Source organism: Hirundo rustica, chromosome 6 (assembly GCF_015227805.2).
Source record: "Hirundo rustica isolate bHirRus1 chromosome 6, bHirRus1.pri.v3, whole genome shotgun sequence".
In the NCBI taxonomy this organism is placed as follows: Eukaryota; Metazoa; Chordata; class Aves; order Passeriformes; family Hirundinidae; genus Hirundo; species Hirundo rustica.
The window spans coordinates 47,214,039-47,240,673 of NC_053455.1; the positions used below are offsets into that span (position 1 = coordinate 47,214,039).

The window sequence follows — 26,635 nt, forward strand, 5'->3', positions numbered from 1 at the left end:
CTGACTCTGAAAGAACCAATGCCTGTTAATTAAGTTTCATTTTTTATTAGTTGCTATTTTAAAGAAAGGGCACAATGCAGAGCTTCTGCCAAGCCTCCGTGTTCACAATTAGAAACAGCTGTGGCTTTTGATAAATCTGAGAGGTAGAAGAGAGTGCCTGTGGAGGGGTGAGGTGTTAAAAGTGCGTGGGGGCTGAGAAGTGTGTATGCATGTACCTTCCCAAATAATAAGACACAGTGACCTCTGGTTCTCACCAGCATCAGGAAAGGGATTGCTCTCTGGTTGTGGCAGCACCTTTCCATCGTGTGTTCCATCCCAGCACTAGCAGTAGTGGCATGGTTTCAGAGAAGCTCATGAATTATGGGTGATATTTCAGAAGCCAGAGACTAATCACAATGCAGCACTGGGAAGCATTTCCTCGATAACTGTTAATTTCACAAATCATGTTTGACTTTTAGTTTATGATTTAATTTGTGACAAGGGGCTTTGGTTCAGTAGATTGCTAATGCAACCATGAATCAAATCCTTTTTCCACAGTTTATTTAACACTGAGAATGAGTTTTAAAAAATAATAATAAAAATCTGTTAGCATGTGTGTGTTAGCCAAGCAGACTTTTCCTGTTTATTTTGATAGGGTTCTTTTTGCCAAGGTAGTTGGAGAGGTGGAGATGGCTATGAAATCTATTAATCCATCTCTTTATCCATCATTTTGAGTTGTCTTATTTAGTAAGACTGTGGATTACACATCTAGGTAAGGGGGGAAAAACACAGCAGCACTGTGGCTCTCTGTAAGTGACATACAGCCTCAGATATATATTGTGTTGGCTAAATGAGCAATATTACCAACAGTTATTTCATATTTGTTGTATGATCATGCTGATGGCCTTCAAGCAAGATTGGGAGTCCACAGTAATAGATAATTTAGAAACAGCTACAAACAATCAATGCCTCCCTCTCTCCCATCATATAATGTCAATTGACAAAACAGCCAGGATGGGGGTTCATCCTCCCTGTTTTAAAGATCAAAATGAATCAAAGTGGCCTGGTATGGGGAATGATCAGTGGGCTACCAAAACTTGTGTGTGCAGTCAGTTTTTCCCCAGTCAGTTTGACTAGGGAAGTGCAGATAGTCAGGAATTTTGGGGAAATACAAATCATAGAATCATCACAGAATGTCTTAGGTTGGAAGGGACATCATCCAGGTGGGGAGAGAAAACACAGCAGCACTGTGGCTCATAGACATCATCCAGTTCCATCCCTCCCTGCCATGGGCAGGGGATCCTTTGATTAGACCAGGTTGCTCAGAGCCTCACGCAAGCTGACCTTGAATACTTCCAGGATGGGGCAGGTACTATGAGAAGGAACAAGGCAGTAACAGATAATAACAAGATTTTGGTGTGTTCTGTAATACACACTGGAGGGACACACTCCTTTGGTGATTTCTGCATTGCACATGAGCTGTGTGAACCTGGGGGATAATCCTCTTTTCTCTGTGCCGTGTATAGAAAAGGTCTTTCCTGAGCTGACCCTACACAGAGTTTTACTTACTGTGTTTTCTGCAGTACAATTAGCTTTTCTTTGGATCACGGAAAAGCAGCTGTCCCCTGTTGGAGGAGCTGTTAACATGGCAAGCTAAGGGCTGTCAGACATTCCACAGGAGATGGAACTTCCCTCTCCAGAGGGGATAAAGCCAACTGATGCAGTTCTGTTACAGGATTCCCAACAGGGGTGGCATTATTTGTTTTGATCTCATTTGATTAACTATTTAGTTTCAGCTGTCAGGGGCTTGGTGGGGAGTGGAAATAAAATAGGAAAAAAAATACATACTAGGACCACTCCATGCCCTTTTCTATCAGATGCTAGTACTGCTATTTCTTGATTTCCTTTCCACTGATGTCTATGTATATGTATATCTGTAAATTCCTATGTCAAGTTGCATACAGATATTTGAGTATATATGTGTAGATTTATGTTGAATGATTTTCAAATCTTCACATTTCAGATTTCAAATTTCAAATTTTGTGGCAGCATTTATTTTACATCTCTATGTCATCCAGTTTGATCATCGTTTTAAGCAAGAATCTGTTTTGAGGGGAGGAGTGGATACCAGACAATTGTTCTCTGAAGTGTGCCATGCATTCCTCAGCACCTTTTTCAAATATAAGTGCTTTACTCATCTTTCATCAGTACAATGCTATCACTGGTCAAGTGCCTAAATCTCATTGCAATGTACACAACACACTACCTCCTGATTTCAGAGGTGAAAATGCAAAGCAATGAGCCAGATAAGAAAATTAAAATGCCCTCCTGGCTGTGCACAACTCACGTTTCTGGCTCATACAAAATCAGGTGGCAGCAGGAATCAAGGACTTACAGCTCTGGTGGTGTCTGCAGAGGCCTTTGTGCTGCCTGTCCTCTCCTGCAGGGTTTTCCTGCAATTCTGTTTATTTTTGTTGAAAACTAATTGTGAGATGCCAGCGGATGCAGAAAAGAGAAAAAAAGGCTCTGTGTGTTCTTGTCAGTGGTAGGCCAAGACTTTGGCATTTAATCCATCTGCAGGGAAACCTGTCTAAAGGCAGAGGGAGAGTTCAGAAAGTCAGAGTGATTCCAAAGGCTCAGCATTGAAAATTAATTTTCTGGTGGGTGTGCACCTTGGGAGTGAGGCTGTGGGATGTCATGTGCTGTGAATACAGGGAAAGAAAATAAAACAGGATTGGAAGGCAGAATAGCATTCTACCTGAGCCTTGATTAGAACAAAGGAAAATATTTATAACCAGCTACTTTGACCCCCTTTTCTTCTGCTGTTGATTTGTTTTAGGACTGTCTGGAATTACAAGCATGTGTAGCCAGAAGAAAGCCAGTCAGTGGTAGGAGTGGAGCCAGTGCATGTGAGGTTTGATGTTCAGGGTGGGCCTGGAGAAGAGGAGCTGTCCAGAAGCCAGGGAAGAGGTTCGGGTGTCACCGCTCTCAAGGGGGACACCAGCCTGGCATAGAGCAGGGCCTGCAGAGCTGCTGGTGGGAATTAATGCTACACCCTATGCAACAAAGTCTTAATAAGCTCTACCCAAAAGCCTGACTATCCTCTGCTCACTGCCTGACGTGTGCTTGGATACCATCCAGGCCATGATGCTGGGCTTGGGGAAAAGCAGGCCCATAGTGGAGCAGTTCTGTGACACGAGCACTTCTGTGAGGTGTGGCTTCAGAGCCATGGTACATTCTCATGCCTGACTTCTCTTTTAGACTTTGGTAGGCAGTGTTGTGTGTGTCTGGGCCATGGTTGTTACAGCAAAGGCCACTTAGCTCTGAAGGAGAAAGCCCTGAAGTATACAGTCACTAACAGAATTGCAGCAGTGACCTGATGGGTGTTGTCTCAGCTCTGCCCATCCTGTGCTGAGGATCCCTCTGGCTAAATCCATTCCATATCACGTGTCCATATAGGATGGCTGCTGCAGTGCCTTGGCATCCCTGACTACGTACCATGAGGGCACTGCTCAAAACACATTTCATCCCAAATAAATCAAAGGTACAGAGCGTAATAGCAAAATCTCTTACTACCTCTTTTCCCCAAAAGCCCCAACCTGTTCATGCCCAAATGTAACCAGCAATCAAATACAATATCCATTCAAACAGGCAAACTCAAGTTAAAATTGTCTTCTAGAAAACAGAAATCTAACACATGCACATTTTCTCACAGGCAAGGAGGGGGGGAAAACACACAGAGCTCCTGGCCCAGTGCCAAATAAGGGTTTAAAAATTCATGCCCGCCATAAGAATTTATATAACTTCTGAATAATTTATAGGCTGTGCCAATAACAAGGGGATTCATATCTGATAGAGATTATTTAATCAATAGAAAACAGTGCAGAGAAAAAGCTGTCAAAAAACTACAGAGCATGTCAGCCTGGGCAACTTTTAACCTCTTCCCTGCCATGTATACGTTCAACCATACATATGTATGGAAGGACATTTTTCAAGTAGGGTGGTAGCCTGGAAGGAGAATCACCAGGTCTTTTTTCTTCTAGAGGCTTTTCTTTGTTGGTCTTTTGTTCCCTAAGACAGATCCCTTTGAAATGTAGTGAGCTTTCTACCTCTCAAATTAATTGGTCAAAAGGAGTAGCCAGTTTCTTGTGAATCATCTGCCAGTATTACTGTGAGATGGCCCATGATTCATCACGGTTGTGGCAGTGCCAACCCTACCATTTGTTGTGCAGCCATTTCAGTTTGTGTTTCATTCTGTGGCAAAACTGAAGACTGAGTTTTACAGCTGTTGACACAGTAAACATCAGGACAGAAGAGAACCAAAGACTTACTTGTCTTTATGATGGCGTTTCCCACCTGATGTTTTATGTCTTTGTATCTCTTTCTATATAACTGCATCTGGGTTTTGCATCTTGCTGGAGTGCATGGCTGAAGCCATGCATCTCAAAAGCTAACAAGTGCCACATGGATATCTAGTCAAATTCTGGCATAGTAAAAGCTCTAGGACATTGCCCAGTGATATGTGGTGGTACCCAGTGGTACATTCAGGCTTACATAGAAGACCAACTTGAAAACCTACTTGTTTAGGTTAAGCAAAGTTGTGTTTTACATGTGTAAATGTCATATCATTTAATAAAAATAATTATCTGCTTCCCTAGTAGGCAGCTAATTGCAAGCACTGATGGAGAAACCTTTTATTGCCTAACTAAAACAAGATGAGTGAACTGACTTCCATTGCAAGAGTATTAGAGAGTGTTTCTTGGTAATCCTAATTTTTGGCATTTATAATACTTACTTGAAATACTTTATGTTTCAGCATGAGCTCTCATCTAGAGATCTCTCCATTTAATACTTTTATAATAATAAATACCTAATTGGTGTAGCTGTTAGTGTCCTGTAAATTGTCCTGAGAAAACAAGAGCTGCATACCCACTGATAGGCTGCTGCAGGCAATCCCATCTGGCAAGAATTTTAGCGTTTCACACCATTTTTACTACTGGTTAAAAGAGAGCTTTTCATTCTTTGCATATCATAACTAGTGTGTTTGTTTGCATTTTGGGGTTTTTTGTTAGTTATTTTGCCAGAAGTATCTGTAGTGCATGGTCCTCGTGTTCTCTGTGCTAGTTAGTCTTTCTTTAACAGCATTTTTCCTGGCATTGCTCAGAGCCAGCCTGTTTCTTTAGTTACAGTCCTGGTCTGGAGGTAGCATGAAGCTGCCTTGCCTCAGTGAGGGCTCTCTGAGTTATTCCTCAAAGCTCCCTAGGGCATGAGCAAAGGCACCTTTTAAGAATTTGTGGCCTACTCCACCAGATGGAAAGGAGAAATAATCATGAAAAGTGTCTTTTTTAGCCATTTTAAGTGATAGGAATGTAGTGCAACAGTAATCTATCTAATCATGGAGAAGTCCTTGCTGTGCTGGCACTGGACAAGAGTGGGATAAAACCAGTTAATGTCGTGGTGTCCGCTGTGAACGTGGAAGCGCAGGCTCATGGGCTAGCTCAGTTCCTCACCGCGGCACACGCGCTTTTGGGTCGGATTCACTAGTTCGACTAGCTCCCTCCTCCCTGTGGGATCTTGGTTCCCCACTGTCTTGGTTTTGAAAAGACAGGTGTCTGCTATGGAGAGGCAGGCCTCTCTAGGAAATGAGGAATTTGAATCCTTCCCTCCGTGTTATTATAATTTGTAAGGTTAAAAATAAAACTTTTCAGTCAGAGCTATGGGGAAAAGGAATAACAGTCCTTTACTAGTAAATATAACAGGACAGACAAAAAACCAACAGCAATTATAACAATAGTAGAACAGAACCAAGAACCCCGAGGGCACACGGTGGAAGCTCCGGCGCTGATGGCTGGAAGCCGGGCGCGGTGGACTGTCCTCGGCAGGCAGGGGGTGTCCTCCGCAGGCAAAGGTGGCAGTGCCGGAGAAGCCGCAGCGGCGGGACTCGGGCTCACCCAAAATCCAGCAGGACAGCGAAGAAACTCCGAATTCCTGGATACTCCAACAGATGGTAGAATTCCCAGGACCAGACTCCTTCATTAACCGTGGACTCCAGCAGCCAGCTGTGGCCCGATCGGTGCTTCCCCCGGAAGAAGAAAAAAAAAGAGCCGCGAGATCCCCCCACCCTCAGCTCTCTCCGGGAGCTTTTTTTTTCCCTCCCCCAAAACTAAGTTATCAGTTCTTTTGTCCAGGTTAAGCACTCAGCACTTAGTCTCCTAGCAACTTGGGAGGGGGAAAAAATTCTACAGGAGACTTAAACCTCAAAACCCACACCCTGCGACGGACTTGTTGGTAGTCACGACCACGGCAACGGACAGAAAGGCAACTCTCTGAGTAGGATTAACAGGGTCTTATTTAGGGGGAGACCAAACGGGAGCTCCACACCTGACCGCTGCTGCTCAGGAGAGACCCCGTACAATGGTCGGGCAGTAACTTTTAAATGGGGGAGAAACAAGAGGTGGTAACAACAGATTAACCAACCAGGTTAACTCAGGGTGGAACTAGGGATGTAAACATTCAACAGGAGAACGACTCCGTGATGGGGGAAAGGGGATTCCCCGGGCACCAGCCTATCACTTGACACCCTCCCTGGAACTTTCCAGAATTCGGGGAAGGGTCCCCAAGTGACAGACAGGGCGCCCAAGGAGAGAGAGAGGGGATTGACAGCAATATAATGGATAAGAACCATTGGGAAGAATGGGGGTACAGGGAACAAACCATTTTACAAAACTTCTTATAAAGAACTGTAAATTAATTATATAAAACACTTAAAAGCCTAATAAAATAACTTTTGCACCACCACAAGTTTACAATCCCACACACAAAGCAACTGTTGGGAATGGGAAGTCCAAGCTGCTGTCAAGCATCTCAGCAAAAAACAGCCTTCAGAAAGGAGCTGAAGAAAACTGATGATGTACTATTTTGGTTCCTGAAAGAATAAATAAAATGAACCAAAAAGAAAGAAAGAAAAAAAATAGGATTATTCTAAGCTTGCATCTCTGATGATATGTAGTGGGTCATCTGAGGTTAGGAACTCAGAATCTTTTATTGAGAAGATGGTGATGATGGGATGCAGATGGAAAAAATGGCAAAGGGAATAGATAGAATGCTGCTGGATGCAATCTCTCTGCTCCTCTCCAATCAACACAATTATTCTTGTATTTAGTATTCAGCTTCTTTGCTTTTAAAGAACAAAGTCTTATCTCCTTCAAACACTGAAACTCAATGGGAGATTTTGTTTCATGTCTTGGCTTGTAGCAAGGATATGAGAAAATAATGCAAGATGTGGACCGTGGTGTGTATGAAAGTGAGCTGAGGCCTGTGAGAATATTTGCAGCCTCCTAGAGAATATATCCAGTGAGGAAAAAGTAATCAAGGCTTTATTTTTAACATACATTTGGCTTCACACTAAGTTGCAGAACCCTGCTGTTTTCTGGCTTTCCAGTGTCCTAGCAGGCAAAGGGGAGATTGGTGGTGGGGACAGCATAGAGTAGAAAGCACAAGGGACCACAGGTGCTAATCCCAGCTCTAATACTGGGTGACTGTAACCCTGGACAAGTCACTTGGCTTCACAGCTCCCTACTGGTAAAGAACAGGAGGTTAATGCTTGTTAAAACTTTTTCATGTGAAATGTGAAATGCAAGGATTGGAAGAGTTGGGGTGTGTCCAGAACATCCAACATGAGAGCTAGGTACTCTGTTACAGAGTCTTTTGTCCTAACACAGGTCTTGCACATATCATCACAGCATGTAGTATGCACACTGTCAGCCAGAGACTGGGTCTTTCCTTTCCCTGAACCTCCTTGCAATGGCTATTACAGAACAGTCTTCTTACATTTTTACAATGCAAAGAAAGACTGATGCTGTTAATCTTACATAGACAGGATTAAAAAAACCCCAAAATTTCATTCACCAATAAGCTGCTTTTCATCTCTAAATGTAATAGGAGAGAAGTTCTGGTTACTGTTCTGGGATTTTCAGAACTTGCTTGCTTGCTTGGAATAAATTGGAAAAGTAGTACTATAATGAAGTGAAAAACTGTCATATCTGGGAAAGATAAAAGGGAAGGGAGACTCATGTGTTTTTCTCCCCTACAGGCTAGGTGTTATTTACCTTCTTACCTTAGATCCTCCAAGAGCTGGCATTAGCATACTTCCAATCCTATAGCACACTGCCAAAGTAAAGGATTTTAGATGATGATGTGAACACAGAAGATTTGGATTCTTTTCTGTACCATGGATTCAGGAAAGATGTAATATCTGTATGCCTTATTTTCCAGCCCAGGGAATGATCTTCTTTCTTTCCTTTGCTTTTTCTGTTTGGCTTTTCAGAGTGTTTATTCTTGTCTTCTGTGGAGTCACTATGCACACTCATACACACAGAGATGGGTAGAAACAGATATGCAGCACTTAGTGGGGTTTGTGTAGCTGTCCAGTGGTGCTTAGAACCAGTGCAACACTTGGAAATGTTCAAACCCCTCTTGTCGGCTTGTTTGGAAAGAACTACTGTGTACTACTACAGTACTACTACTGTGCCATGTAATGTGCCAGCAGAATGTTGGCTTGCACAGAGATGGGGGCAGGTGCTGAATTATGCCCTTGTTTATCAAAAAATCTCCTTGTTGGGGGCTCTCCTAAAAAACGCCACAAGGTACTAGAGGGAATAGGGCTGGCAGATAACAACCTGAGCTCACAAATCCTAGCTGTAGTTTAGCCACGGTAGTGCTTGTGGAATGATCCCTGCAGCATTTCTTTCTTGCATTCAACCGCTGAGGAATGTGTTTGTCATCCTTCTCACTCATGTCATGTTGGGGGCTTTGTCAGATCAGAATACATCGTCTCTGCTTCTCTGTGTCCCTTGACTTGTCATAGGCACAAATCTTTTTCAAATGCTCTCCCCTGTTCATTTCCATTATTATATCTAGTGCTTCTAGGTGACAAGCAAAAAAATGAATAACCTTGTAAATGTTCCCTGTCTTTCAATTTGTTTTATTTTTCATACAAGTGTCAGTGCATTTTTGTTGAGTGTTTTTAATAAGATGAAGTTGATGAAAATAAATTGCTTCACAGTTCCTGCTGTGGGTGACAGAAATGCTGGGTCTGTATTTTTCAAAAACGGTTTGTTTGAAGCCAGTGTGGAGGGTGTTCTGTATGTCTGTAACTGCAATCATCTTTGTAAGATACCTCCCAGAAAAAGAAAGCAGCTAGCAATTTGAATTTTGGGAGCAAGATGCACTGCTGTATCCAGCTTCTGCTGGGCACAGTGAGACAGCAAGCTGTCAAGAAGAGTTTTAGGACTGATTCTGTGCCAGAATTGGGTCTGCCATATTGGATAGTTAGCCAGATCTAGTATGAGAGGGAGAATGAAGCAAACCTTCTGACCAGACTATCTCTTAGCCAAGGCTTAGGAACCAAGGACTGGGACTTGACAATGTGGACAGGACACCCCAGTGCCCATGGCTGCTGGGTGTCAGCTTTTGTCTGTGTTTGGACGACTTGTTCAAAAAATGTTATATCTATAAAGTGATCTCCAAATTACCAGGGTGTACCCAGCACACAAAAAAATGCAAAAGTACAATTTTAATTGCCCCAAGTTTATAATTTTATGGTTTTGTCCATTTTTTTGTGTCCTTTTAGTACCTATTTAGCTGGCAAGACAATACCAATATCTGTCTTTCTGTAAGGCAGGGAAGTGCTTTTTTCTTCTGATAGCTGGGAACTGACACATGGAAGTTACACAGAAGATGATGATGGACCAGGAGCTCAGGTCCCACTTTTCTGACTTCAAGGCTAATGCCATTATCATTGAGCAAGCTTTACTTTCCTCGCAACTGCTTTTAGCCCTTCTACTGTCCTAGCTTTTTGGAAACATTGACAACAGGACTACTTAAGACCCCCAATTTATATTAATCTTGCCCGCTTTTCATTTCAAATTCATAAATTTCCATGGAGATTATGCTGCTTGAAGTACAGGGAAGACAGTATCCTGGATTAATTATTCTTCATTGTCCACTCAATTTGAGGAGTTGGATTAATTCTGGTAGTAAAACTACGCTGCTGTAAAGCAAAGGGTTGAGGGATCATGCTGCACATAAAGTTCAGTATGATCTGCTGTGCTGTTGGGAAGCAGGGACTGAGAAGTACACTCAAACTTGTTTGTTCTTAAAGGACTCAGTTAATGATGTTCCTGCCACTTCCCTGGGAAAAATGTCGCTCCCACTATTATGCAACATTTCCAGAGATTTATATGGTTTTCATTTGCTTAGCCCTACTTTAAACAGCAAGACGGTCTCTCCATGGCAAGTCCTTTCCTTCTAGGTTTCACTCTTTGCACTGTGACTGCCAGGAGTGCTGTATGAGGTCAGAAGTTTCCTCTCCTGCTCCTAGGCCCCCTTTGTGCCACATGTATTTACTCAGTGCGACATTTTTCACCTGTGAGTTGCACGGCCAGGCAGCTGCAAATTACTGCTGTTCAGCAGCAAAAGCTAAGCTTTTATATAGGCTGCACACACGTAGTACTTTTGTTTCTTTGTTTTAATAATGTACATTGTTCACCTTTTCTTAATTCATTCTGGTTTGCTGACATCTGTCTGGTTCTGTCTGACTGCAGCTTTGCCACAGCTGTTTTATAAAAGAATTGTCAGCTTAGTTAAAGGACATGAGGCTTCTCGGTACAGAGTCTTACTCCACTGTGGAAGCTTACACTTGATTATTCTCTGCTTCCTCTCCTGGTCTTTGGAGTAATTTTTAGCTTCCTGATTATGTCTTGCTCTGCCATTGGACACTGAATCTAACAATGGCAGGTAAAGTTTGCAAGAACCCCTGATAAATGTATTAATCACTCCTGATTTTAAAATTCCAATTCTCTTCCACTGTTATTTCTGGAAGTGTTCCCCTTGACTACGTATAAACAGAAGTGTATGTATATAACTGTGAGTTTGAGGGGGTTGGTGTGATCACGCACTTACAAAATCCCGGCTTTGTGTTTTTCTAGGTATTTGGTGCTAGAACATGTGTCAGGTGGGGAGCTCTTCGACTATCTCGTAAAAAAGGGAAGATTGACACCAAAAGAAGCCAGGAAGTTCTTCCGACAAATCATCTCTGCTTTAGACTTCTGCCATAGTCATTCAATATGGTGAGTGCAGCCATTTCCAATGGGAGTTCCCTGCTACATAATAAAGGGATCTTACCTTGATACTTTTGAGTAACTGATGTTGTAAAGCTCAAAAAGCATTGGGTAAAGTGCTGATGTATTTTTTAATTCTTGTCCATGTGAGACAGTGTACCAGTCACAGACAGACTTCTCATGGAAAAGATTGTCCATCATTTCTCACTGGAGAAGAATTAATTTGCAGGGAATGCTTTACACAGGAAAACCAAAACCACCAAGGAAAAAGTTTTACTTCCATAATTTTTGTGGCACTTACTAATAACTAAGAACTACATACACTGTATCAAAAGGAACCCCCGAAGAAACCTGGACAACTGCAAATACAGAGAAGTCATTTTATAGTTCCCTTCAGTTTCTGGAAACCTGCTGGCTTTTGGCAACCTTTACTGAGTCCCCTCTGGGCATTTGAGTCACTGTTGCCTTTAATTTCCTTTCCAGTAGGGAAGAATTTTCTTACTGACTCCATCATATTATTTAAGCATGGAGTGTGGTTAACCTGTGCTTTCAGATGCCGCTTTATATTGGACCAGTTTCTCTTTCATCTTCAGCAAGTTGAGATAATTTGAATGATACTGAAATCAAGTTGTGGCCATCAGTCTGAGCATAAGAGTTTCCGTACAGCTACTGACCCATAACTGCCTGCTCATTTCTCACAAATGCAGCTCCTTGCATTTGGATTGGCTGGGGGAGAACATTTACATTATGTCTTCATAGCTGCTTCTCCAAAGCCACAGCCAGCCATAGATCCCCCACTCCAGGAGGCCAAGGGCCACTCAGAGATACTGGATTTGCATAATCACTGGGTGGTTATTTCTCCGTTACCCATACAGAGATTTTCTGTACCCCCAGTTCTGTGCTAAAAACTCACAAACCAGATGGCCACAGTGAAAATGGATGTTTAAATATTTAACTTGCTCTTCTAGCCCCCTCCCCCTACATCTCTGAGTCATTTCAGCAGGAAATAGTGATCTGTAAGAGAGCATATTTCTAATAAATGGAAAGGGAAAGAAGAGCCTTTCTTGAGGGTATATTAAGAAGAGTATACTGTATAAGAAGAGTAGAACAGCATGCTCTTAGCAGAGGAGGCAGTTCAAAGGTGGTGGATCTGGGTGAGAAGGTCCTGAGGACAATGCCTACCTGATGCAGGCAGAGTTAGCAATAGTCAGAGAAATTCCCAGAGAAGCCAAGAGCAGACTGCATGCCCTAACTAGAGGATCTCAGGCTTCTCTGTTGGCAGTGACCTCTGACCAGTTTCATTCTGTGAATTCCACAGTTTTTCCTCCCTGCTATTCAACTGCACTGAGTGATCATGACCTCCTTAGAACCAGCATGATCCTTGGCAGGTTGTAGACATGTTATTTTTTACATACACTGGGCAGTGTAACCACTGCTGGATTGCATACACACATGTTTCTGTTCCCTACTTGGCTTTATACTTAAGGGATCCACTCCAACAACACTCAAAAATGTTTAAGTACAGCTGAAGAGAAATTATTTACACTTCCAAATGAATATCCCAGAGAAATCAGAATCCCCATTGAACAGAAATTTATACTAAAGCATGCATATCTGCACATACATGCTAATCCTTTGGACTTGTTATGGATACCTCTGGATCTGGGAGACTTTAGTAAACTGAGTGAGGATCATGGTGAGGCTGTCAGACAGACAGACAAGCATCTCTGCAGGTTTAACACTATGTGGAATTTTCTAGGCGGATGCATGTCTCTCTTGAGAAATCCATTTTCCTCTGTTAAATGTATTGGATTGTGGGCAGTAGTCTCGTTTGAAAGTAAATCCCATCTCCTTGCTAACTCCCACCTGACAAGCATCTAGTGCTGGCTAAGTTAGCAGTAAATCATAAGCTCTGCCTCCAGGTCACTCTGAGACTCGTGTGATCTGTGTTATATTCCGTGCTGTATTCTGGACAGTTATCAGAAAATCAGAGCATGCATAAATATATGTGTGAGTGTAAAACTTAATGTGCTTTCCTAAGCAATGAAGCCTGACCTTGTCCTGTCGTGGGGCAGTGAAATGACAAATCATCTCATCAGCCAGGTTATCCAGTTATGACCACATTGAAAAATGAAGGCTTCTGCTTTGCTTAATGACTAAATGTGGGTGCCTCCAGCCTACTGGCAGAATAGATTGATAGCCTGGTATCCCCAGACCCATACAGTCCCATCTTCTTCCTGTACATCCCCAAACACTGCAAAATACCTGTGGCGTACTTTAACAGCAGCATGTGACCACATTAAGCATTCATTGCTCAAAATGCATTGATAGACCAGCATTCCTGGACCAAAGATTCAGAAAGGATTCCCCAGTCCCCCTCCCATCAGTAAAAAGTTTCTGCTGCTACTGTGTTTTCAAACAAGCAGCTGAGAAAAGGAAGCAGAATAGGTGTGGAGCCTGAGTCTGTGTGTTGTTTTAAAAATGTTACATGCTTCCTGTCCTTATTTTATTTACTGGAAACATGGGGGAATATTTGATGTACTTCACTCTGTGGTGCAGTCACTTACAGGGTTTGCTGGTGCAGGTTGACCATGGAGGGAACGTTTATGGGTTAGGCACTTTAAGGTCCTTTGAGGACTTTTGTCTGCACGTAGCACCGTGCCACGCCAGGGACCCACGGGCGCGAGTGGCACCACGCAGGGGTATCAGGTGGGGTCTGTGGTACCTCGCAGCCTCCCCTGAGCCGTCAAGCACTTGGCTCAGCGTTGCAGCATTATCGCTTCTCCTTGCACGCCTTCCCTGTGCTCCCAGGGCTCTGCACCGTGCTGCAGCGCCCGGGAAGGGCGCGCCGAGCAGCCGCGCAGGGAATGGCACGGGGACCTGAGCTTCCCCGGACATCCATGCAAGGCCATCAGAGCTCAGAAAGCTTTTTTGGGACGTAACCGATGGGGTTTGCCTAAGATTGACCTCGTACTGGGTGTCTGCTCTCCTAAATTCAAGGCCTTTAGGGTACCTCCGCTGGGTGCCCCGAACCAGCAGCTCGTTCTGAATGCGCTGCCCCCGCAGTGCGGGGCAGCTCTCAGCTGGCCGAGTGCCCGGCTGTATTTTCTGTGGGGATCCGCGTGTGAGCACGTCCGGGGCGAGGAGCCAAGCGCTCGGTCTCCTCGGGAAGAGCCCGTTCGCTGCCTGTGGGGAATGCTGCAGCGCCGGGCGGGGCGGGCTGGCGGCCGCCTCATTGGCTGGGCGTGACATCACCGGCGCGAGCCGCCATTGGCGCCGCGCGGCCCCTGCCCCGCCGCGCGCCCGCGGCCTGGCCCGGCTGCGCTGCGCTGTCTGCGGCGCGCGAGCTGACAAATAAAAATATGATTACACAAAATGCCCGGTGGCAAACCTTATTATGGCTTCAGAGATAACAGATAATGCCAATTACTGCGCAGGGCAGTGGTGACATTGAGAGGAAATCCCCCGCGGTAATGAGCAGGGAGATGATTATTTCATTTTATTTTTATTTTGGTTGCGTTTCATCCCCCCCCCCCCCCTTTTTTTTCTTCCTGAGCGTGCACAAGAGGGGTTAAGACAGGTTCTTTATGAATATTGATAAATGACAATTACGAGGGCCCTTTCTCCCTTCCTTGCCCGGGGCTGTGTGTGAGTGCACCCAAGGAAGGCTCTTGCTGGAGAGTCCCTGTGTGTGCCTGCGTGGGCATGGGCATGTGTGACTTGGAGGGCTGAGGCGATGAATAACAGCTTTGTTTGACTTTGCCTCGTGTTCTTCCCTCAGCGCAGGGAGGGGAAGGCTCCCTGTAAAACAGCGCTTCAAGATTTCACAGCAGTAGTGCCAAAATCTGTGGTATATTCCTGCCGGCCGGAGCTGCAGAGCGCTATCAGTGAGGGAAGCAGGCTTTAGGGAGAAATCTGGGGTGTTTCTGAGAAACAGAGAGAGCTCAAGAATGCCAGGTGCCTTGTTCTGCCATGTAGTGCCACCCTCCTCATAACTCCTGCTTTGCCCTCCTTCGTTTATAAGGAGCGTGCTGGAGTGTTCCTCAGGGACATTCTGTTAAATGCTGAAGACTGCAGCAGATGGACACTTTGAAATCATGACTCAAGGCTTCCAGATGTGAAACTGGGATAGAAATGGCGGAATTTATTAAGATTTGTTGCTGGTTTGTTTTGTTCTGTTTTTCCTGGTACTCGAGCATTCAAGTTTTCTTTCAGACCATCAGAAGCGAGAAAGGTGCATTTTTCCCCTGTTGGAAGCTGATACTCACCATTCATTACCTGAATCCAGGAGATTCAGTTCTGTGCTCAAGAGTCACTGTAAAATGCTGAGGAATTTTCAGACATTCCTTATACAGAGAACTGGGGAAAACCCGTCAAATGCAGGAGCTGCAATGCCAAAGGCAAAGTTACCAGCTCAGCTAAAGCCAGGGAACGTGTATTTTTGTAAGTCGTCTTCTTTATGTAAGCCACTGGAAACTCAAAACTGCCGGTCTTACTGTAAGCATAACCAGGTAACATTTTCTGGGAAGTGCAGCAGTGGTGATCAGACCTGACAGGCTGTTCTGGCTTTGAAATACATGAATATATGCTTTGAGGAGAGGTTGGCAGGGAGAAACAATATATTTTAATGGATCGATGGAAATAATTGTTTAAAAGCAAGCAATGTTTTATTCATATAAACCCTTCCCCAGAACTCCTGATATGTTTATAGAAGATGTCCTTTTTCCTAGCTATAATTATATTTACTTGTTCTGCAGAATTCTGTGAAAACTTACTAAATTTGAGCATAGCAACCATGGCTATAAACCAAGAATCTTCTGTAGGTAGATGCAATTTACATGTTTGGATCTGATTTGCAGAAGCAAGAGAAAATAAGATTAAAGCTTTTTTTTGCTCATGAAGTTCATAATATTCTTCTCATGCTATTAATTGTTACTGATAATTTATTTGCATCACATCAGGCACTTTTAGAGGAATACTGCAGAACAATTATTCTGTGGTCTGGCCCTTCTGGGAGTTTGGGGTCAGAAAGAAAAGCATTTGCAAAGTAGCCAACAATTTGATTAGTACAAATGGCCTGCAACTACTCCAATTAAGAGGTTTCTTGGGTTAGAAATCTGTGACCTACAATGAGTTGTCATAGAAACTGATACGAACGTTTCAGCTCAAACATCACTTTAAAATAATGGCTTCGTTTGTCATCTCATGCCAGGTGACAGCTCCTTTGAATCCAAGATCTAGAGTCTGTCCCTACACCAGAATTCTTCTGGCAGCCCTGGGTGACAGGCAGAGCATGTTTCTTCTGCAGTTGCTGCAGTACAGGTACAGGGATATTGTCAGGGCAGGAGAACAGACTGGAAAAACACTGGAGGGAACTAAAGGAGCTGTCTGAACAGCATCTCTGGCTCTGACTAGAAAGTGCAAATGGCCAGCGTGTAAGTGAGAAGCTGGAACACATTAATGTGTATCTGTGCCTTTCATTTTCAATGCACCCCCTCCAAAAATGGTTCCCATTTCCATGGAACAATTTTTCAGAGCTCGCTCGGCATGCATCTTATGCTGCAAAGAAATTGTAAAGCCTCTGTTGTAACTTGTAAAGAGGGATGCTGCAGAGAGTCTGTCAGTGTGTGCTTCCCCTGCCACGGCTTGCTCCATGGCTTTCACTCACATGCTCTCCCTTCAAAAGCCCACTGGATGCTGGCTCCTGAGGCTGACTTCTTGTGCTGTCATCTTGGTTTAGGAGTCCGTGGCCACTATGGATCAGGGTTACAGTGACTTCTTCTGCAGTCCTGCGTTTCTTTCTCATTCCTTCTCAGCTTATGCACAGCTCAATTGGAGGGTTTGCCGTGTTTGTCAGAAAAGAAGCTACATTCTTCTCTTCTGGTTTTCTAGCCATGTGATAAAGCCCCTACAGCTTTAGAGCCTTTGGAACAAGGAAAGGGTAACGAGTCCTCTGTTCACCTGCAGAGAGAGGAGTTGATGCGGTCATGTAAGACATGAAGAGCCAGAGAGACCAGCTGGAATGGAACCAAATTAAATGCATTTACTTTGCACTGTTCCATTAATGCCAAGTAATTACCACATACAGTGGGATTTTTGTTTTGTTTTGTTTCATTTTGGCACAAGAGAATTCTTTTCAAATGTGAGTGCATTAGGCAGTCCAGGCTTCTGGGCTCTTAGGTAAATTATAACAAGCCTTCCCTATTCCCATATGTTCCTCTCCCTTTCCTGTGGCATTTGAAAAGCTGGCAATACAAAGATGGGAAATGCAAATGCAGAGAGGAAGTCTCTTTCCCAGTGACAGTGATGCTGGTTCTGCCGCTCTGGTGCAAACTCCTGGCCTGACTCCTATCCCCAGGATGCTGCCTTGGCAAATTCAAAGTGGCCCAAAGATGGATATCAGAGAAATGCTCCAGCTAGAGGGAAATTTTCACTGGGGCATATAATTCCCTTGTGTTTTAATGTGCAAGTACTGCCTGGTCCCACTGGCACCCTGATCTCTGAAAGCAGTGCTGCCAAAATACAAAATCCGTGCTCAGGCTGCCATGTAATGCCTAGGCTAACCATCCATGCTGGGCACTAGAGACTGTCTTGAAAAAGGGATGGAGAAGGGTCAGAGATGCAAAACTGCTGTATCAAAGCTGTTCTTGTATTTTAGGGGCCAGGCAGCCATAAATGTAACAATTTTCCTCTCTGCTCAGTGAAGTGATAATTTCTATAGTGAAGAGCTGATTAGTTTTCTTGGTTTTATTTTGATGAGTATCTAGAGGAAAAGAAAAGAGAAAATGGAAAAGAAAAAGAAAAAAAAAAAGAAAAACAAAAAGGAAAAGGAAAAAGAAGATAAACTAAACACACTAAGGTCTGCTGCTACTCCAGTTTTACCTTCACACATACTATCTTAGTCCCACAAATCCCCAGATCCCAACTTAAGGCTTTCAAAGTGCTCACTGGGAGCTGGGTCAGCACCTCTACCTGAAGACTTCCATCAGACAGATCATGCATGAAAAAGCACTGTGCAGCGCAGTGAAGTGAAGCTTAGTCCATGTTTGGAATGTGGATGGTGGTACCCCCTTTTTCCTCTCTTGCACTGACTTTCAAACAAAACCATAATATATGCGCCAACTTATAGGAACCTCATTTCCTCACTTGATTCTCCCTAAAAACCCATTCCTAAAGCTGTGCTATGGATCCCAGCTGATGGGAAGACCGGATGACGGGGGGAGAAGGAGACTCCATGACTGAATATTGTCCCGATTTTCAAAGGTGTTGTCCCTTCCCTTTCACTGCCTCTCAGTGGTCTGGAAATGGGGCTGGTTCAAGATTCACATACATTGTGCTCCAGCTGGGGCCTGTGGCAGATCTGCCAAGGCTGGAAGCTTTCAGCCATGGAAAGGGAACATTTTTACATTTCCTTTAGCTGCACCATGTTCCTGAAGTAAGATATTTTGTTGTGAGTGTACATGCAGGCTTGTGGACATCCTGTGCTTAGGCTGTGCTCCACCTTGGTCACTCCTGCTCTCTAAATGAGCCACACAACTTGAGGATAAGCAAAGGATTCAATTTTTAGGCACTAAAGTCACATGTCAGCAGTATGCCTGTCATAGACTGTATATATGAATCATACTGTATCATGCAGTTCACAAGCAGTGGAACAAGCACAGGCTGCAGCACCCTGAACTTCTATACCATGTATGCATTCAGCAGTCAGCCAGGAGCAATTGCCAAGATTGAAAGAGAGCTATGGTCACTGAAAAACTGCACAGCAGAAGGACGCTCCCTCAGCTTGGGCTGTGGGGAAATTTCTTGTTTCATAGCATCAAACGAGCAGCAATCACTTTACTGTTACTTGCCCCTGAGCACAGGTCCTCAGACAGGGGAACTGCAGCACACCTCCCCAGCTGGATAAGGTCTTCCCATTATTGAAAGCAGTTGTAAGATGAGAACTGTCCCGGATGTCTGCTGGAGGAAGGATGAAATCACATACTACTGTCTCATTAGCATGCAGCTTTCTTCACTTGCCTTACAACTGGGGGCTCTTCACTCCATTTCACTGCTGGAGCTGGAGTATGTTAAACTTTGGCAGGTGTTGATGATCTTGCCTTTGTCTGGGATTGCTGTCCTAGATAATGACATTCAGGAGTTCTTTTCCTGGTCATTAATTGGTCATTTGCTGCCTTTGGAACTTGTCCTTTTCACTCATCTCCTGCATTTTTATGTCAACTAGTTATGACTATCTTGATGGTTATTACAGAGCTAGTGAGTCTTCTGTCTCTGTTACCTCGAATGTCTATGAGAAATACAGATTGGATAAAGCACCTTTTGCATTTTCAGATGAAAATGTGCACAAATCTGAATCACAATTATTATCCACGGGCCTGTTTTCTCATTGTGAACAAGGCCATTTTAACACACAGGGTTCATCATATTTATGCAAGATTGGAGACTAAATTTTAAAAAGCAGGAGAGAACAAATCATAGGTCTCAGTGAGGTGAATGACTAGTAACTGCTTTGAATGTGTGCTGTTTTGTTGGGAGTCTCCTTTGGAAATAATTGTTACAGTCCCTAGGTATCCTATTACTGTGTGCTCTGGTTTTACATAGAATTTACCTGCATTATTTACAAGTTGTCTCTAACTGATCATTCCTCTTCTCTTCAGATCTAATCTAGAGGATCTAATTTCCAAGACCTTGTCATACTGCTCATGTTGCTCTGAGAGGGATGAGACTGTCCACCTTTACATTTTTGTAGGGATAGAATTAAACTTGCATGCATGAGGAGTGTTAGAGTAATGTTTTTAAAAGTGAAGAGGACGTGGCACAAATGCTTCCGTGATTGGTGTCCCTTGACTATTCTGACACCTGGTTCTTTTACTGAGTTCAGTTTCTGCTCAGAGTAACTGCTTTTAGTTGTAAGTTTTTGCAAGTGGGTGTTGTTTGCCTGACACTCAGTGTTGTTGGATGTCCATTTCCCACAGATGTGTGTTCTGTCCATGGAAGCTGGCAGTCCTGCCTGTTTGGGTGCTGCTATTTAGACCTTTTATTATCAGAGTAATTTTGCCTACTCATAAGCATAACCAAGAAAATAGCTTTGTATTTGCTCTGCCTGAAGTGCTTCTCTCACTTCTGTGACTTTCCAAGAGCTGCAAATAAAAAGGACAAAAAAAGCACATTCATCACAAATTTTGTGCAAGATTTTTGTCTTTGGATATGAAATTGAGTAAATGTTACAGTTGTACATAATCACCTGGGTACTTAGAAGCAGACATGGGTGCACAGTGGTTTTGGCTGTGAGCAGTGGAAATTAATAAATTTGTCAGTGTATGATTTAGAGCAGGAGTTGTCATCATGAAGGTCGTGACTACCTGGCTCTTGCCTTGTTGACAAATAATAAGAGAATCATGCTTTGATGGAAAGGAGGGAATCCTCTCTCTCCTTCCCACTGCTGACACCCTCAGTTAAAAGCACAGCTGAGTTGAAGGAATTTCTCCATCAGAGCTAATTACCCAAAATTATTTCAAAGTCTTATGCCTGTGTAAACAACTCCTAATGGGAGGTTTTTCCAGTAGCATTTACATCAAAAAGGTTTTTTCTGTGAATATCACTCATTTTCTTTCCTGTTGACAGAATATATTGATGGTGTTGCCTCCTACCTTAAGGAGCTGTCATATGATAGAGTATACCAGCCCTAAATCCAGGCTGACATGCTCCTCCTTCTATTTCCCTCAGTTTCTCCCTCATGTTGTGTTGGTATCACTGGAAGTCGAAGATGTTTCTTTCCTGTCAGGACACTGCAGGCCTTGCATTCACCAGGAATGGGCATCTGGGATACGGTCTAGAATACTGCAAGGATTGGATCTCGGATATGTGTGTTCTCCTGCCTGGGACAGGAAAACAAATTAAATTAATTAAAGTAAAAAAGGGTTGGATTCTATTCTGGATAAAGAACAAATTTTGGAGTGGGAAAGCTGTTATGGATAATTTAATTTGCATTTTGACCCTTTCTTTACAGCCACAGGGACTTAAAACCAGAAAACCTACTGCTGGATGAGAAGAACAACATCCGGATAGCAGACTTCGGGATGGCATCGCTGCAGGTTGGGGACAGCTTGTTAGAAACCAGTTGTGGGTGAGTGTCTCAAAGCATATTACAAAAGTGAGGGATTGTCCTGGTTTAGGGACAAATTTGGGAGAAAACCCCTGAATAGGATCCCTCCAGGACGCAAACCCAAATGACCCCTCCCTCCAACCAGTCCGATAAAAAAACTCTTTGGAGAAAAGTGGAAAAAAACCTATTTTACTTAACAAACAAAGTGCATACAAGTATAAAGAATGAATAATATGAAACAATAAAACCTCTCATTCTGGAGTGATTCCATGCATAGAAGTTGTCTATAGTAAGGGTTTCAGTAAAGACCTGCAGACCTACATACTGCACTGGTGTTTGCCAGCAAGACAATAAATTTATATGACACATGTAGTGTAGAAGAAAGCTAAAAGAAGGGCGGCTAAGTGCTTTACAGTGAAAAGCACACCACTGCAGGTGTCACATCCAGATATAAAAATCGAGGCTTTCAGGTTTGGATTCGTCTGCATATGCTGGTGTGTTTGCATTCACTGGCCATATAATTTTTGGGAACTGAGAGCAGTGGTTGACTGTTTTAATAAGAGGCTTTGAAAAAAATATTAAGGGGTGGAAAAATGTTCTTAAATGGAATTTGCATGTCCTATGTAGGCTGTCTGCTTGCATGCAGCTATTCGTGTTCATGCTCAAGACTGCTTCTGTCAGGTCCCATGCAGGAGTGACAGGGAGGAAGCAGGGCCCTTTGCAATGACAGGCAGGGCATGAATGCAGGTACAAAGGAGCCTGCCCAGAGGAATATTGCAGGGGCAGTCTAAAGATATTTCCATGGGAATTCAGTTTCCCTTGGGCACCACTGGACCTTGCTCCCCAGTTCCTGGTGCCATGGTGACTTTGCAGGGGCTGTGGCACTGAGCTGTAGCAAGGGCAGCAGCTGCATCGAGCTGCTGCAGCCTGGCACCACTACACCAGCTTTTAGCTGTGTGTTAATTTGTTTTAACAGCAAGCATAGAAACCAGACAGTACCAGCAGATTTCCACTTCCTCTTGGGTAATGTGAGTCTTGTGACTTCAGCCCAGGCCCATCCTCAGCTGGTTACAGTTCATGGGGTTTTTTGTGTCTTCTCTGGGCCAAGGCATTTTAGGGTAGATATGGAGCCATCGTGGTTCCCTCTAAAGCCCAGCAACTGCCTCTCAGGCTCTGCTTTCCAAGTCATGAATAATGGATAAAAAAAGTATTTGAAGTTCGTGATATGATAGAATGCTGGTGGTGAGTAAACTGGGACCCAGCGATTCTCTCCTGTCCGTGTCAAGATCTGAGGTCTTAGCAGCACAGATGAAAAGCAAGGGGCTGTGATGCCAAGGTCAATTACGAGGCCCTGCACTTGGGTAGGGAGACAGTATCATCAAAACAGGCTGAGGGATGAAAGGATTCAGAGCAGCACTGCTGAGAAGGGCTTAGGGGTGCTGGTAGATGAAAGGGGGGATGTGACCCAACAATGTGCGCTTGCAGCCCAGAAAGCCAAACACGTCCTAGGCTGCATCCAAAGCAGCATGGCCAGGAGGGAGGGTGAGGGGATGCTGTCTCTCTGCTCTGCTCTGGTGAGACCTTCACTGCATCCAGCTTTGGGAGATCCATAAGAAGGATATGAACCTCTTAGAGTGGGCCCAGAAGAGGCCATGAAGGTGCTGGAGGGCTGTAACAGCTTCCCCATGAGGATAGACTGAGAGTTGGGGTTATTCAGTCCTGGAGAGGAAAGGCTTCAGGAGAACTTTATTGCAAACTTTCAGTACTGTGAGGAGGACTGTAAAAAAGATCAGGACAGACATTTTAGCCAGACCTGTTGTGATAGGACAAGGGATAATTGTTTTAAAATAAAAGGGTCAGTGTGGATTAGATATAAGGAAGAAGTTTTTTACATTTTGGGTGGTAAAGTACTGAACGGGTTTTCCTGAGAGATGGTAGATGCCCCATCCCTGGAAACATTCAAGGTCTAGTTGGGTGGGGCTCTGAGAAACTTGATCTAGTTGAGTATATCCCTGCTCATTGCTGGGCCATTGGACTAGTGAAGTTTTAAAAATCACTTCCAGTCCAAACTGTCCTGTGATTCTGCACATCTGTTGCTTGCAGCTTCTTTCAAACTTCCCCTCTAGATCAGAAAATGCAGTCCCCCCTGCAGTTGCCACAAAGCCTCTATACTCTCTAGAGAAAATTGTTTCCTTTCCTTCCCTGAGGAAAAAAAAAAAAGAAAAAAAAAAAAAAAAAAAAAAAAGAAAAAGAGGAAGTATAAAAACCAACTCAGCCTCAACTGCCTTGTGGGATTTTTCAAACTCCTCCGGAACCTCTCGGTAGGGTTCCTGTTCTTGTTAGCAGCGAGCTCTGTTATCCAGATCTGGAGTCTCAAAGGGAGGCTTCCTTCCCATAAACTGTGCTGGAATTCAAACCTCTGTGCTTTAAGCAGATCCAGCCCCCACATTGTGGCCTTAAAATGCGCTAATAAAGAAATCAATGGAACGGAAGAGATGTGCCTGTAATAAACAGAACGCAGCAGCAACACTATGATCTCCTGCCTTGCAGATGCATTTTAAGTGTGTTGCCAATCACTAGGCCTCCATGTGAGCTATTACACCACTTCATTAATTCTCCTGGCGTGCAGCCCAGCATGGCTGATACTGGTGTCTTGTGATCTCTCTGGTTTGGGGGGTGAAGGAAGGAAGGAGGGAAGGAAGGAAGGAATATATAACAATATGCCACAGTGTTCACAGAGAAAGGTAATCCAGTTATGACTCCCTTTCCCTTGGAGCACATGCAGTTACCAACCTCAGAGCTCTTCAAGGCGACAGTTTTACCTACCCATGTAGTTGGTACTTTCAGCCAGCATGAAAAGGAGCAAAACAGAGTGAATCATGGCTGAGATGTTGAGCTTTAATGAGGTACTCCTCCGTGCACCCATAAGTTAATTTTGAGAATGGTTTTATCCTTACTGTGAACACTGATAATGAGATGAAACTGAAACATTTCCATTGACAGTCATGCAGGGAGTCTCCAGGTATTTCTGTCAGTCAGAGTGGGAGGCTCAGATGGGGTTGAGCTGTGTGATACAGCTAACTTTGTCAGTTCAGCAATGCAGGGAAATGGCAGTCAAAAATTCTTTGCTATCACAAGTGAACTGCTAAGTTTAGTCCAAAGTTTGGGTTGTTGTTAGGTCACCACAGAGTCTTGGCAGGCCTCATGAAGAGTAGCCTCATGTAGCCTGAGGTATGATGTAATTGCATATCTCAGAGTCACTGTTTTCTGGGAGATACTCCTTAGGCCTGCAGGGTTTTCTGTAGCACTGACAACACTGACAGGCTACCTGGAGGACACAATAAAGGTTCAATCAAGATGCATTTGTGTAGGAGGAGGCAAGGATGGACTTGCTGTTTCACTGACATAATTTGCCATTGACAGACTGCACCTTGATTGTAATGGATCCCCACTATAGAAATCTGTATTGTGTGAATCCTGCATATGTGCAGTGCAGAGGAATAAGCTGTAGTTTTTTTAGGTTTTAGACCCTTAAGGGGAAGTGTGTAGGCTCTGCAGGACTAATTCTGCTTATGGTAGAAATTGCACAGCAGGGCAGTCTTATGGAGAGATGGTCCTTGAAATGCCAGAATAACACAGTGTGTCTCTTCATTCCTTCAGAGGCAGGGAGGGTCTGACAGCTCACAGCAGACAAGGAAGGAAGAGAAGGATGTGATAGGCTGCTGCTTCTGTTATTTTAGATCTCTTCAGCTCTTCTTCCTCTTTATCCATCCAGGCAGTGGCATGCAGAGATACTCCTCGTCTCTTTCACAGTGATTCTTCCAGGCGTGCTGACTTGCAGTGTTTCAGAGTGGGAGAGGTTGTCCAATCCATTCTGAATTGTCACTAGGCAAGAAGAGTGAGTGCCTTTTGGTTAAACCTCAGGTCTGAGACCAAGGTTATCTGAGTTTGATTCCTGTTTCTGCTGAAGGCATTCACGGTGGTCTAGGACAAGATGCATTGCTGTTCTCTGCTTCAGTTCTCCATCTCAGCAAGTCATTGGTGTATCAGCACACCTGTGGTGAGCAGATGATTCAGAGGGCAGATACACCTCAGTGTCCAAGCACCCTTTCTGATTTTAATTACATGACATGATGCTGCACATATTCTTTTCCCCTTATAATAAACGTGTACATATAGCTAAAACATGCAAGTTTTCCAGTCATTGTTGGGGTTGCAAATTTAAACTCTTGAATTTGGAAATGCCAGAATTAGTACTTTTTGCCCCATCTCATCAAGAGCTTCCATTTCCAGCACTTCATTCCTATCTCCTTCCTGATTTGTACCACAGCCTAGCTGACTTCTCCCATTCATTTCTGCTCCATGTTTGGCCCCAAATCCCAGATTGTTTTATCTTTTTTACTAGGTTCCAGCTCTCGTTTCTGTTACCTGGTTGTGTGAGTCAGTTGCTGTCAGTCCTAGATCTATTAGTTTTATACTCAGTTTGTTTTGAAGTTTGGGACTATGTGATAACCCCACCCACAGCAACTCAGAGTTTCAGATAAAAAAAAATTACTCTGTGAAGTGTTACCAATGCAGGTAGGATTTTGATCCTAATGCTCTAGACAGTTTCTGCTAGTAAATGCAATATTTCTATGATATAATTTCTTGAAGATGAAAATACTCAGGTTTTCCCTTTGTAGTGGAGGATACTAGAAATTTTTCTTTCTCTTTTTTTTTAATGTAAAAAAGCATTTACTTAAGGTTAGACTTAGATATGTGGAAATGCTTCAGCCCATACACAGCATGCATGCGTGCATACAAAAGCATGAAACCAGTCTGAGACAGACAAAAAGCAAAGAAATTGTTGTTAAATTGATAGTAAGTTACAAGGAACTTAAAATGAGGATTATAAAGGGAAATACCAGACAACCTTATTTAATGACCATTGGTTCCAGCATCACCTCTAATACATCACAAGGTATGTTAAAAGAGCTTGGATTCTGCAAAATCAATCCCTGAGAGTTTAAGATGTGCTTTTCTTCAGATTGGCAGTGTAACATTTACACAGCCTGTGCACATTAGGATATGCCCATTAAGTACGAGCGTGTACAGGTTTTTTTCATCCAATCTTTGCCTCATTTGATGATTGGATGGTGCGTTTTTGTGAGTAAACAGCTATTTAATGTTTGGGTTTTCTTCATCATTCGTGTTATGGATCCATTTATAACTTCTGCTCGCTGCATTCAAGCCTTGCTATGAATGCTGGTAGGATTTTATCACTGTGTCTTAGGTTTGCAAATATTAATTACACTGTTTTCATATTACGTTTGCCACATTGATCTGGTTATCTCCATTTTTATGACGACACAGGATTCTGCAATATGAAACTCAAAATTTTCAACCAGTTTTGAGTGTACAGTTGGATGCTCTTGGGCCCAGTACCTCAGGG

General features: G+C 43.5%; 1 protein-coding gene across 1 annotated transcript in view; it reads left to right on the forward strand.

The window, feature by feature from the left end:
• Positions 1 to 26,635, forward strand: part of BRSK2 (BR serine/threonine kinase 2) — a 311,906-nt gene that overhangs the window by 207,341 nt on the left and 77,930 nt on the right. Inside the window, exons 5-6 of the mRNA XM_040066118.2 lie at positions 10,968 to 11,108; positions 21,109 to 21,225. Coding sequence (XP_039922052.1) covers positions 10,968 to 11,108; positions 21,109 to 21,225 — 258 coding nt within the window. The remainder of the gene's footprint in view (positions 1 to 10,967; positions 11,109 to 21,108; positions 21,226 to 26,635) is intronic.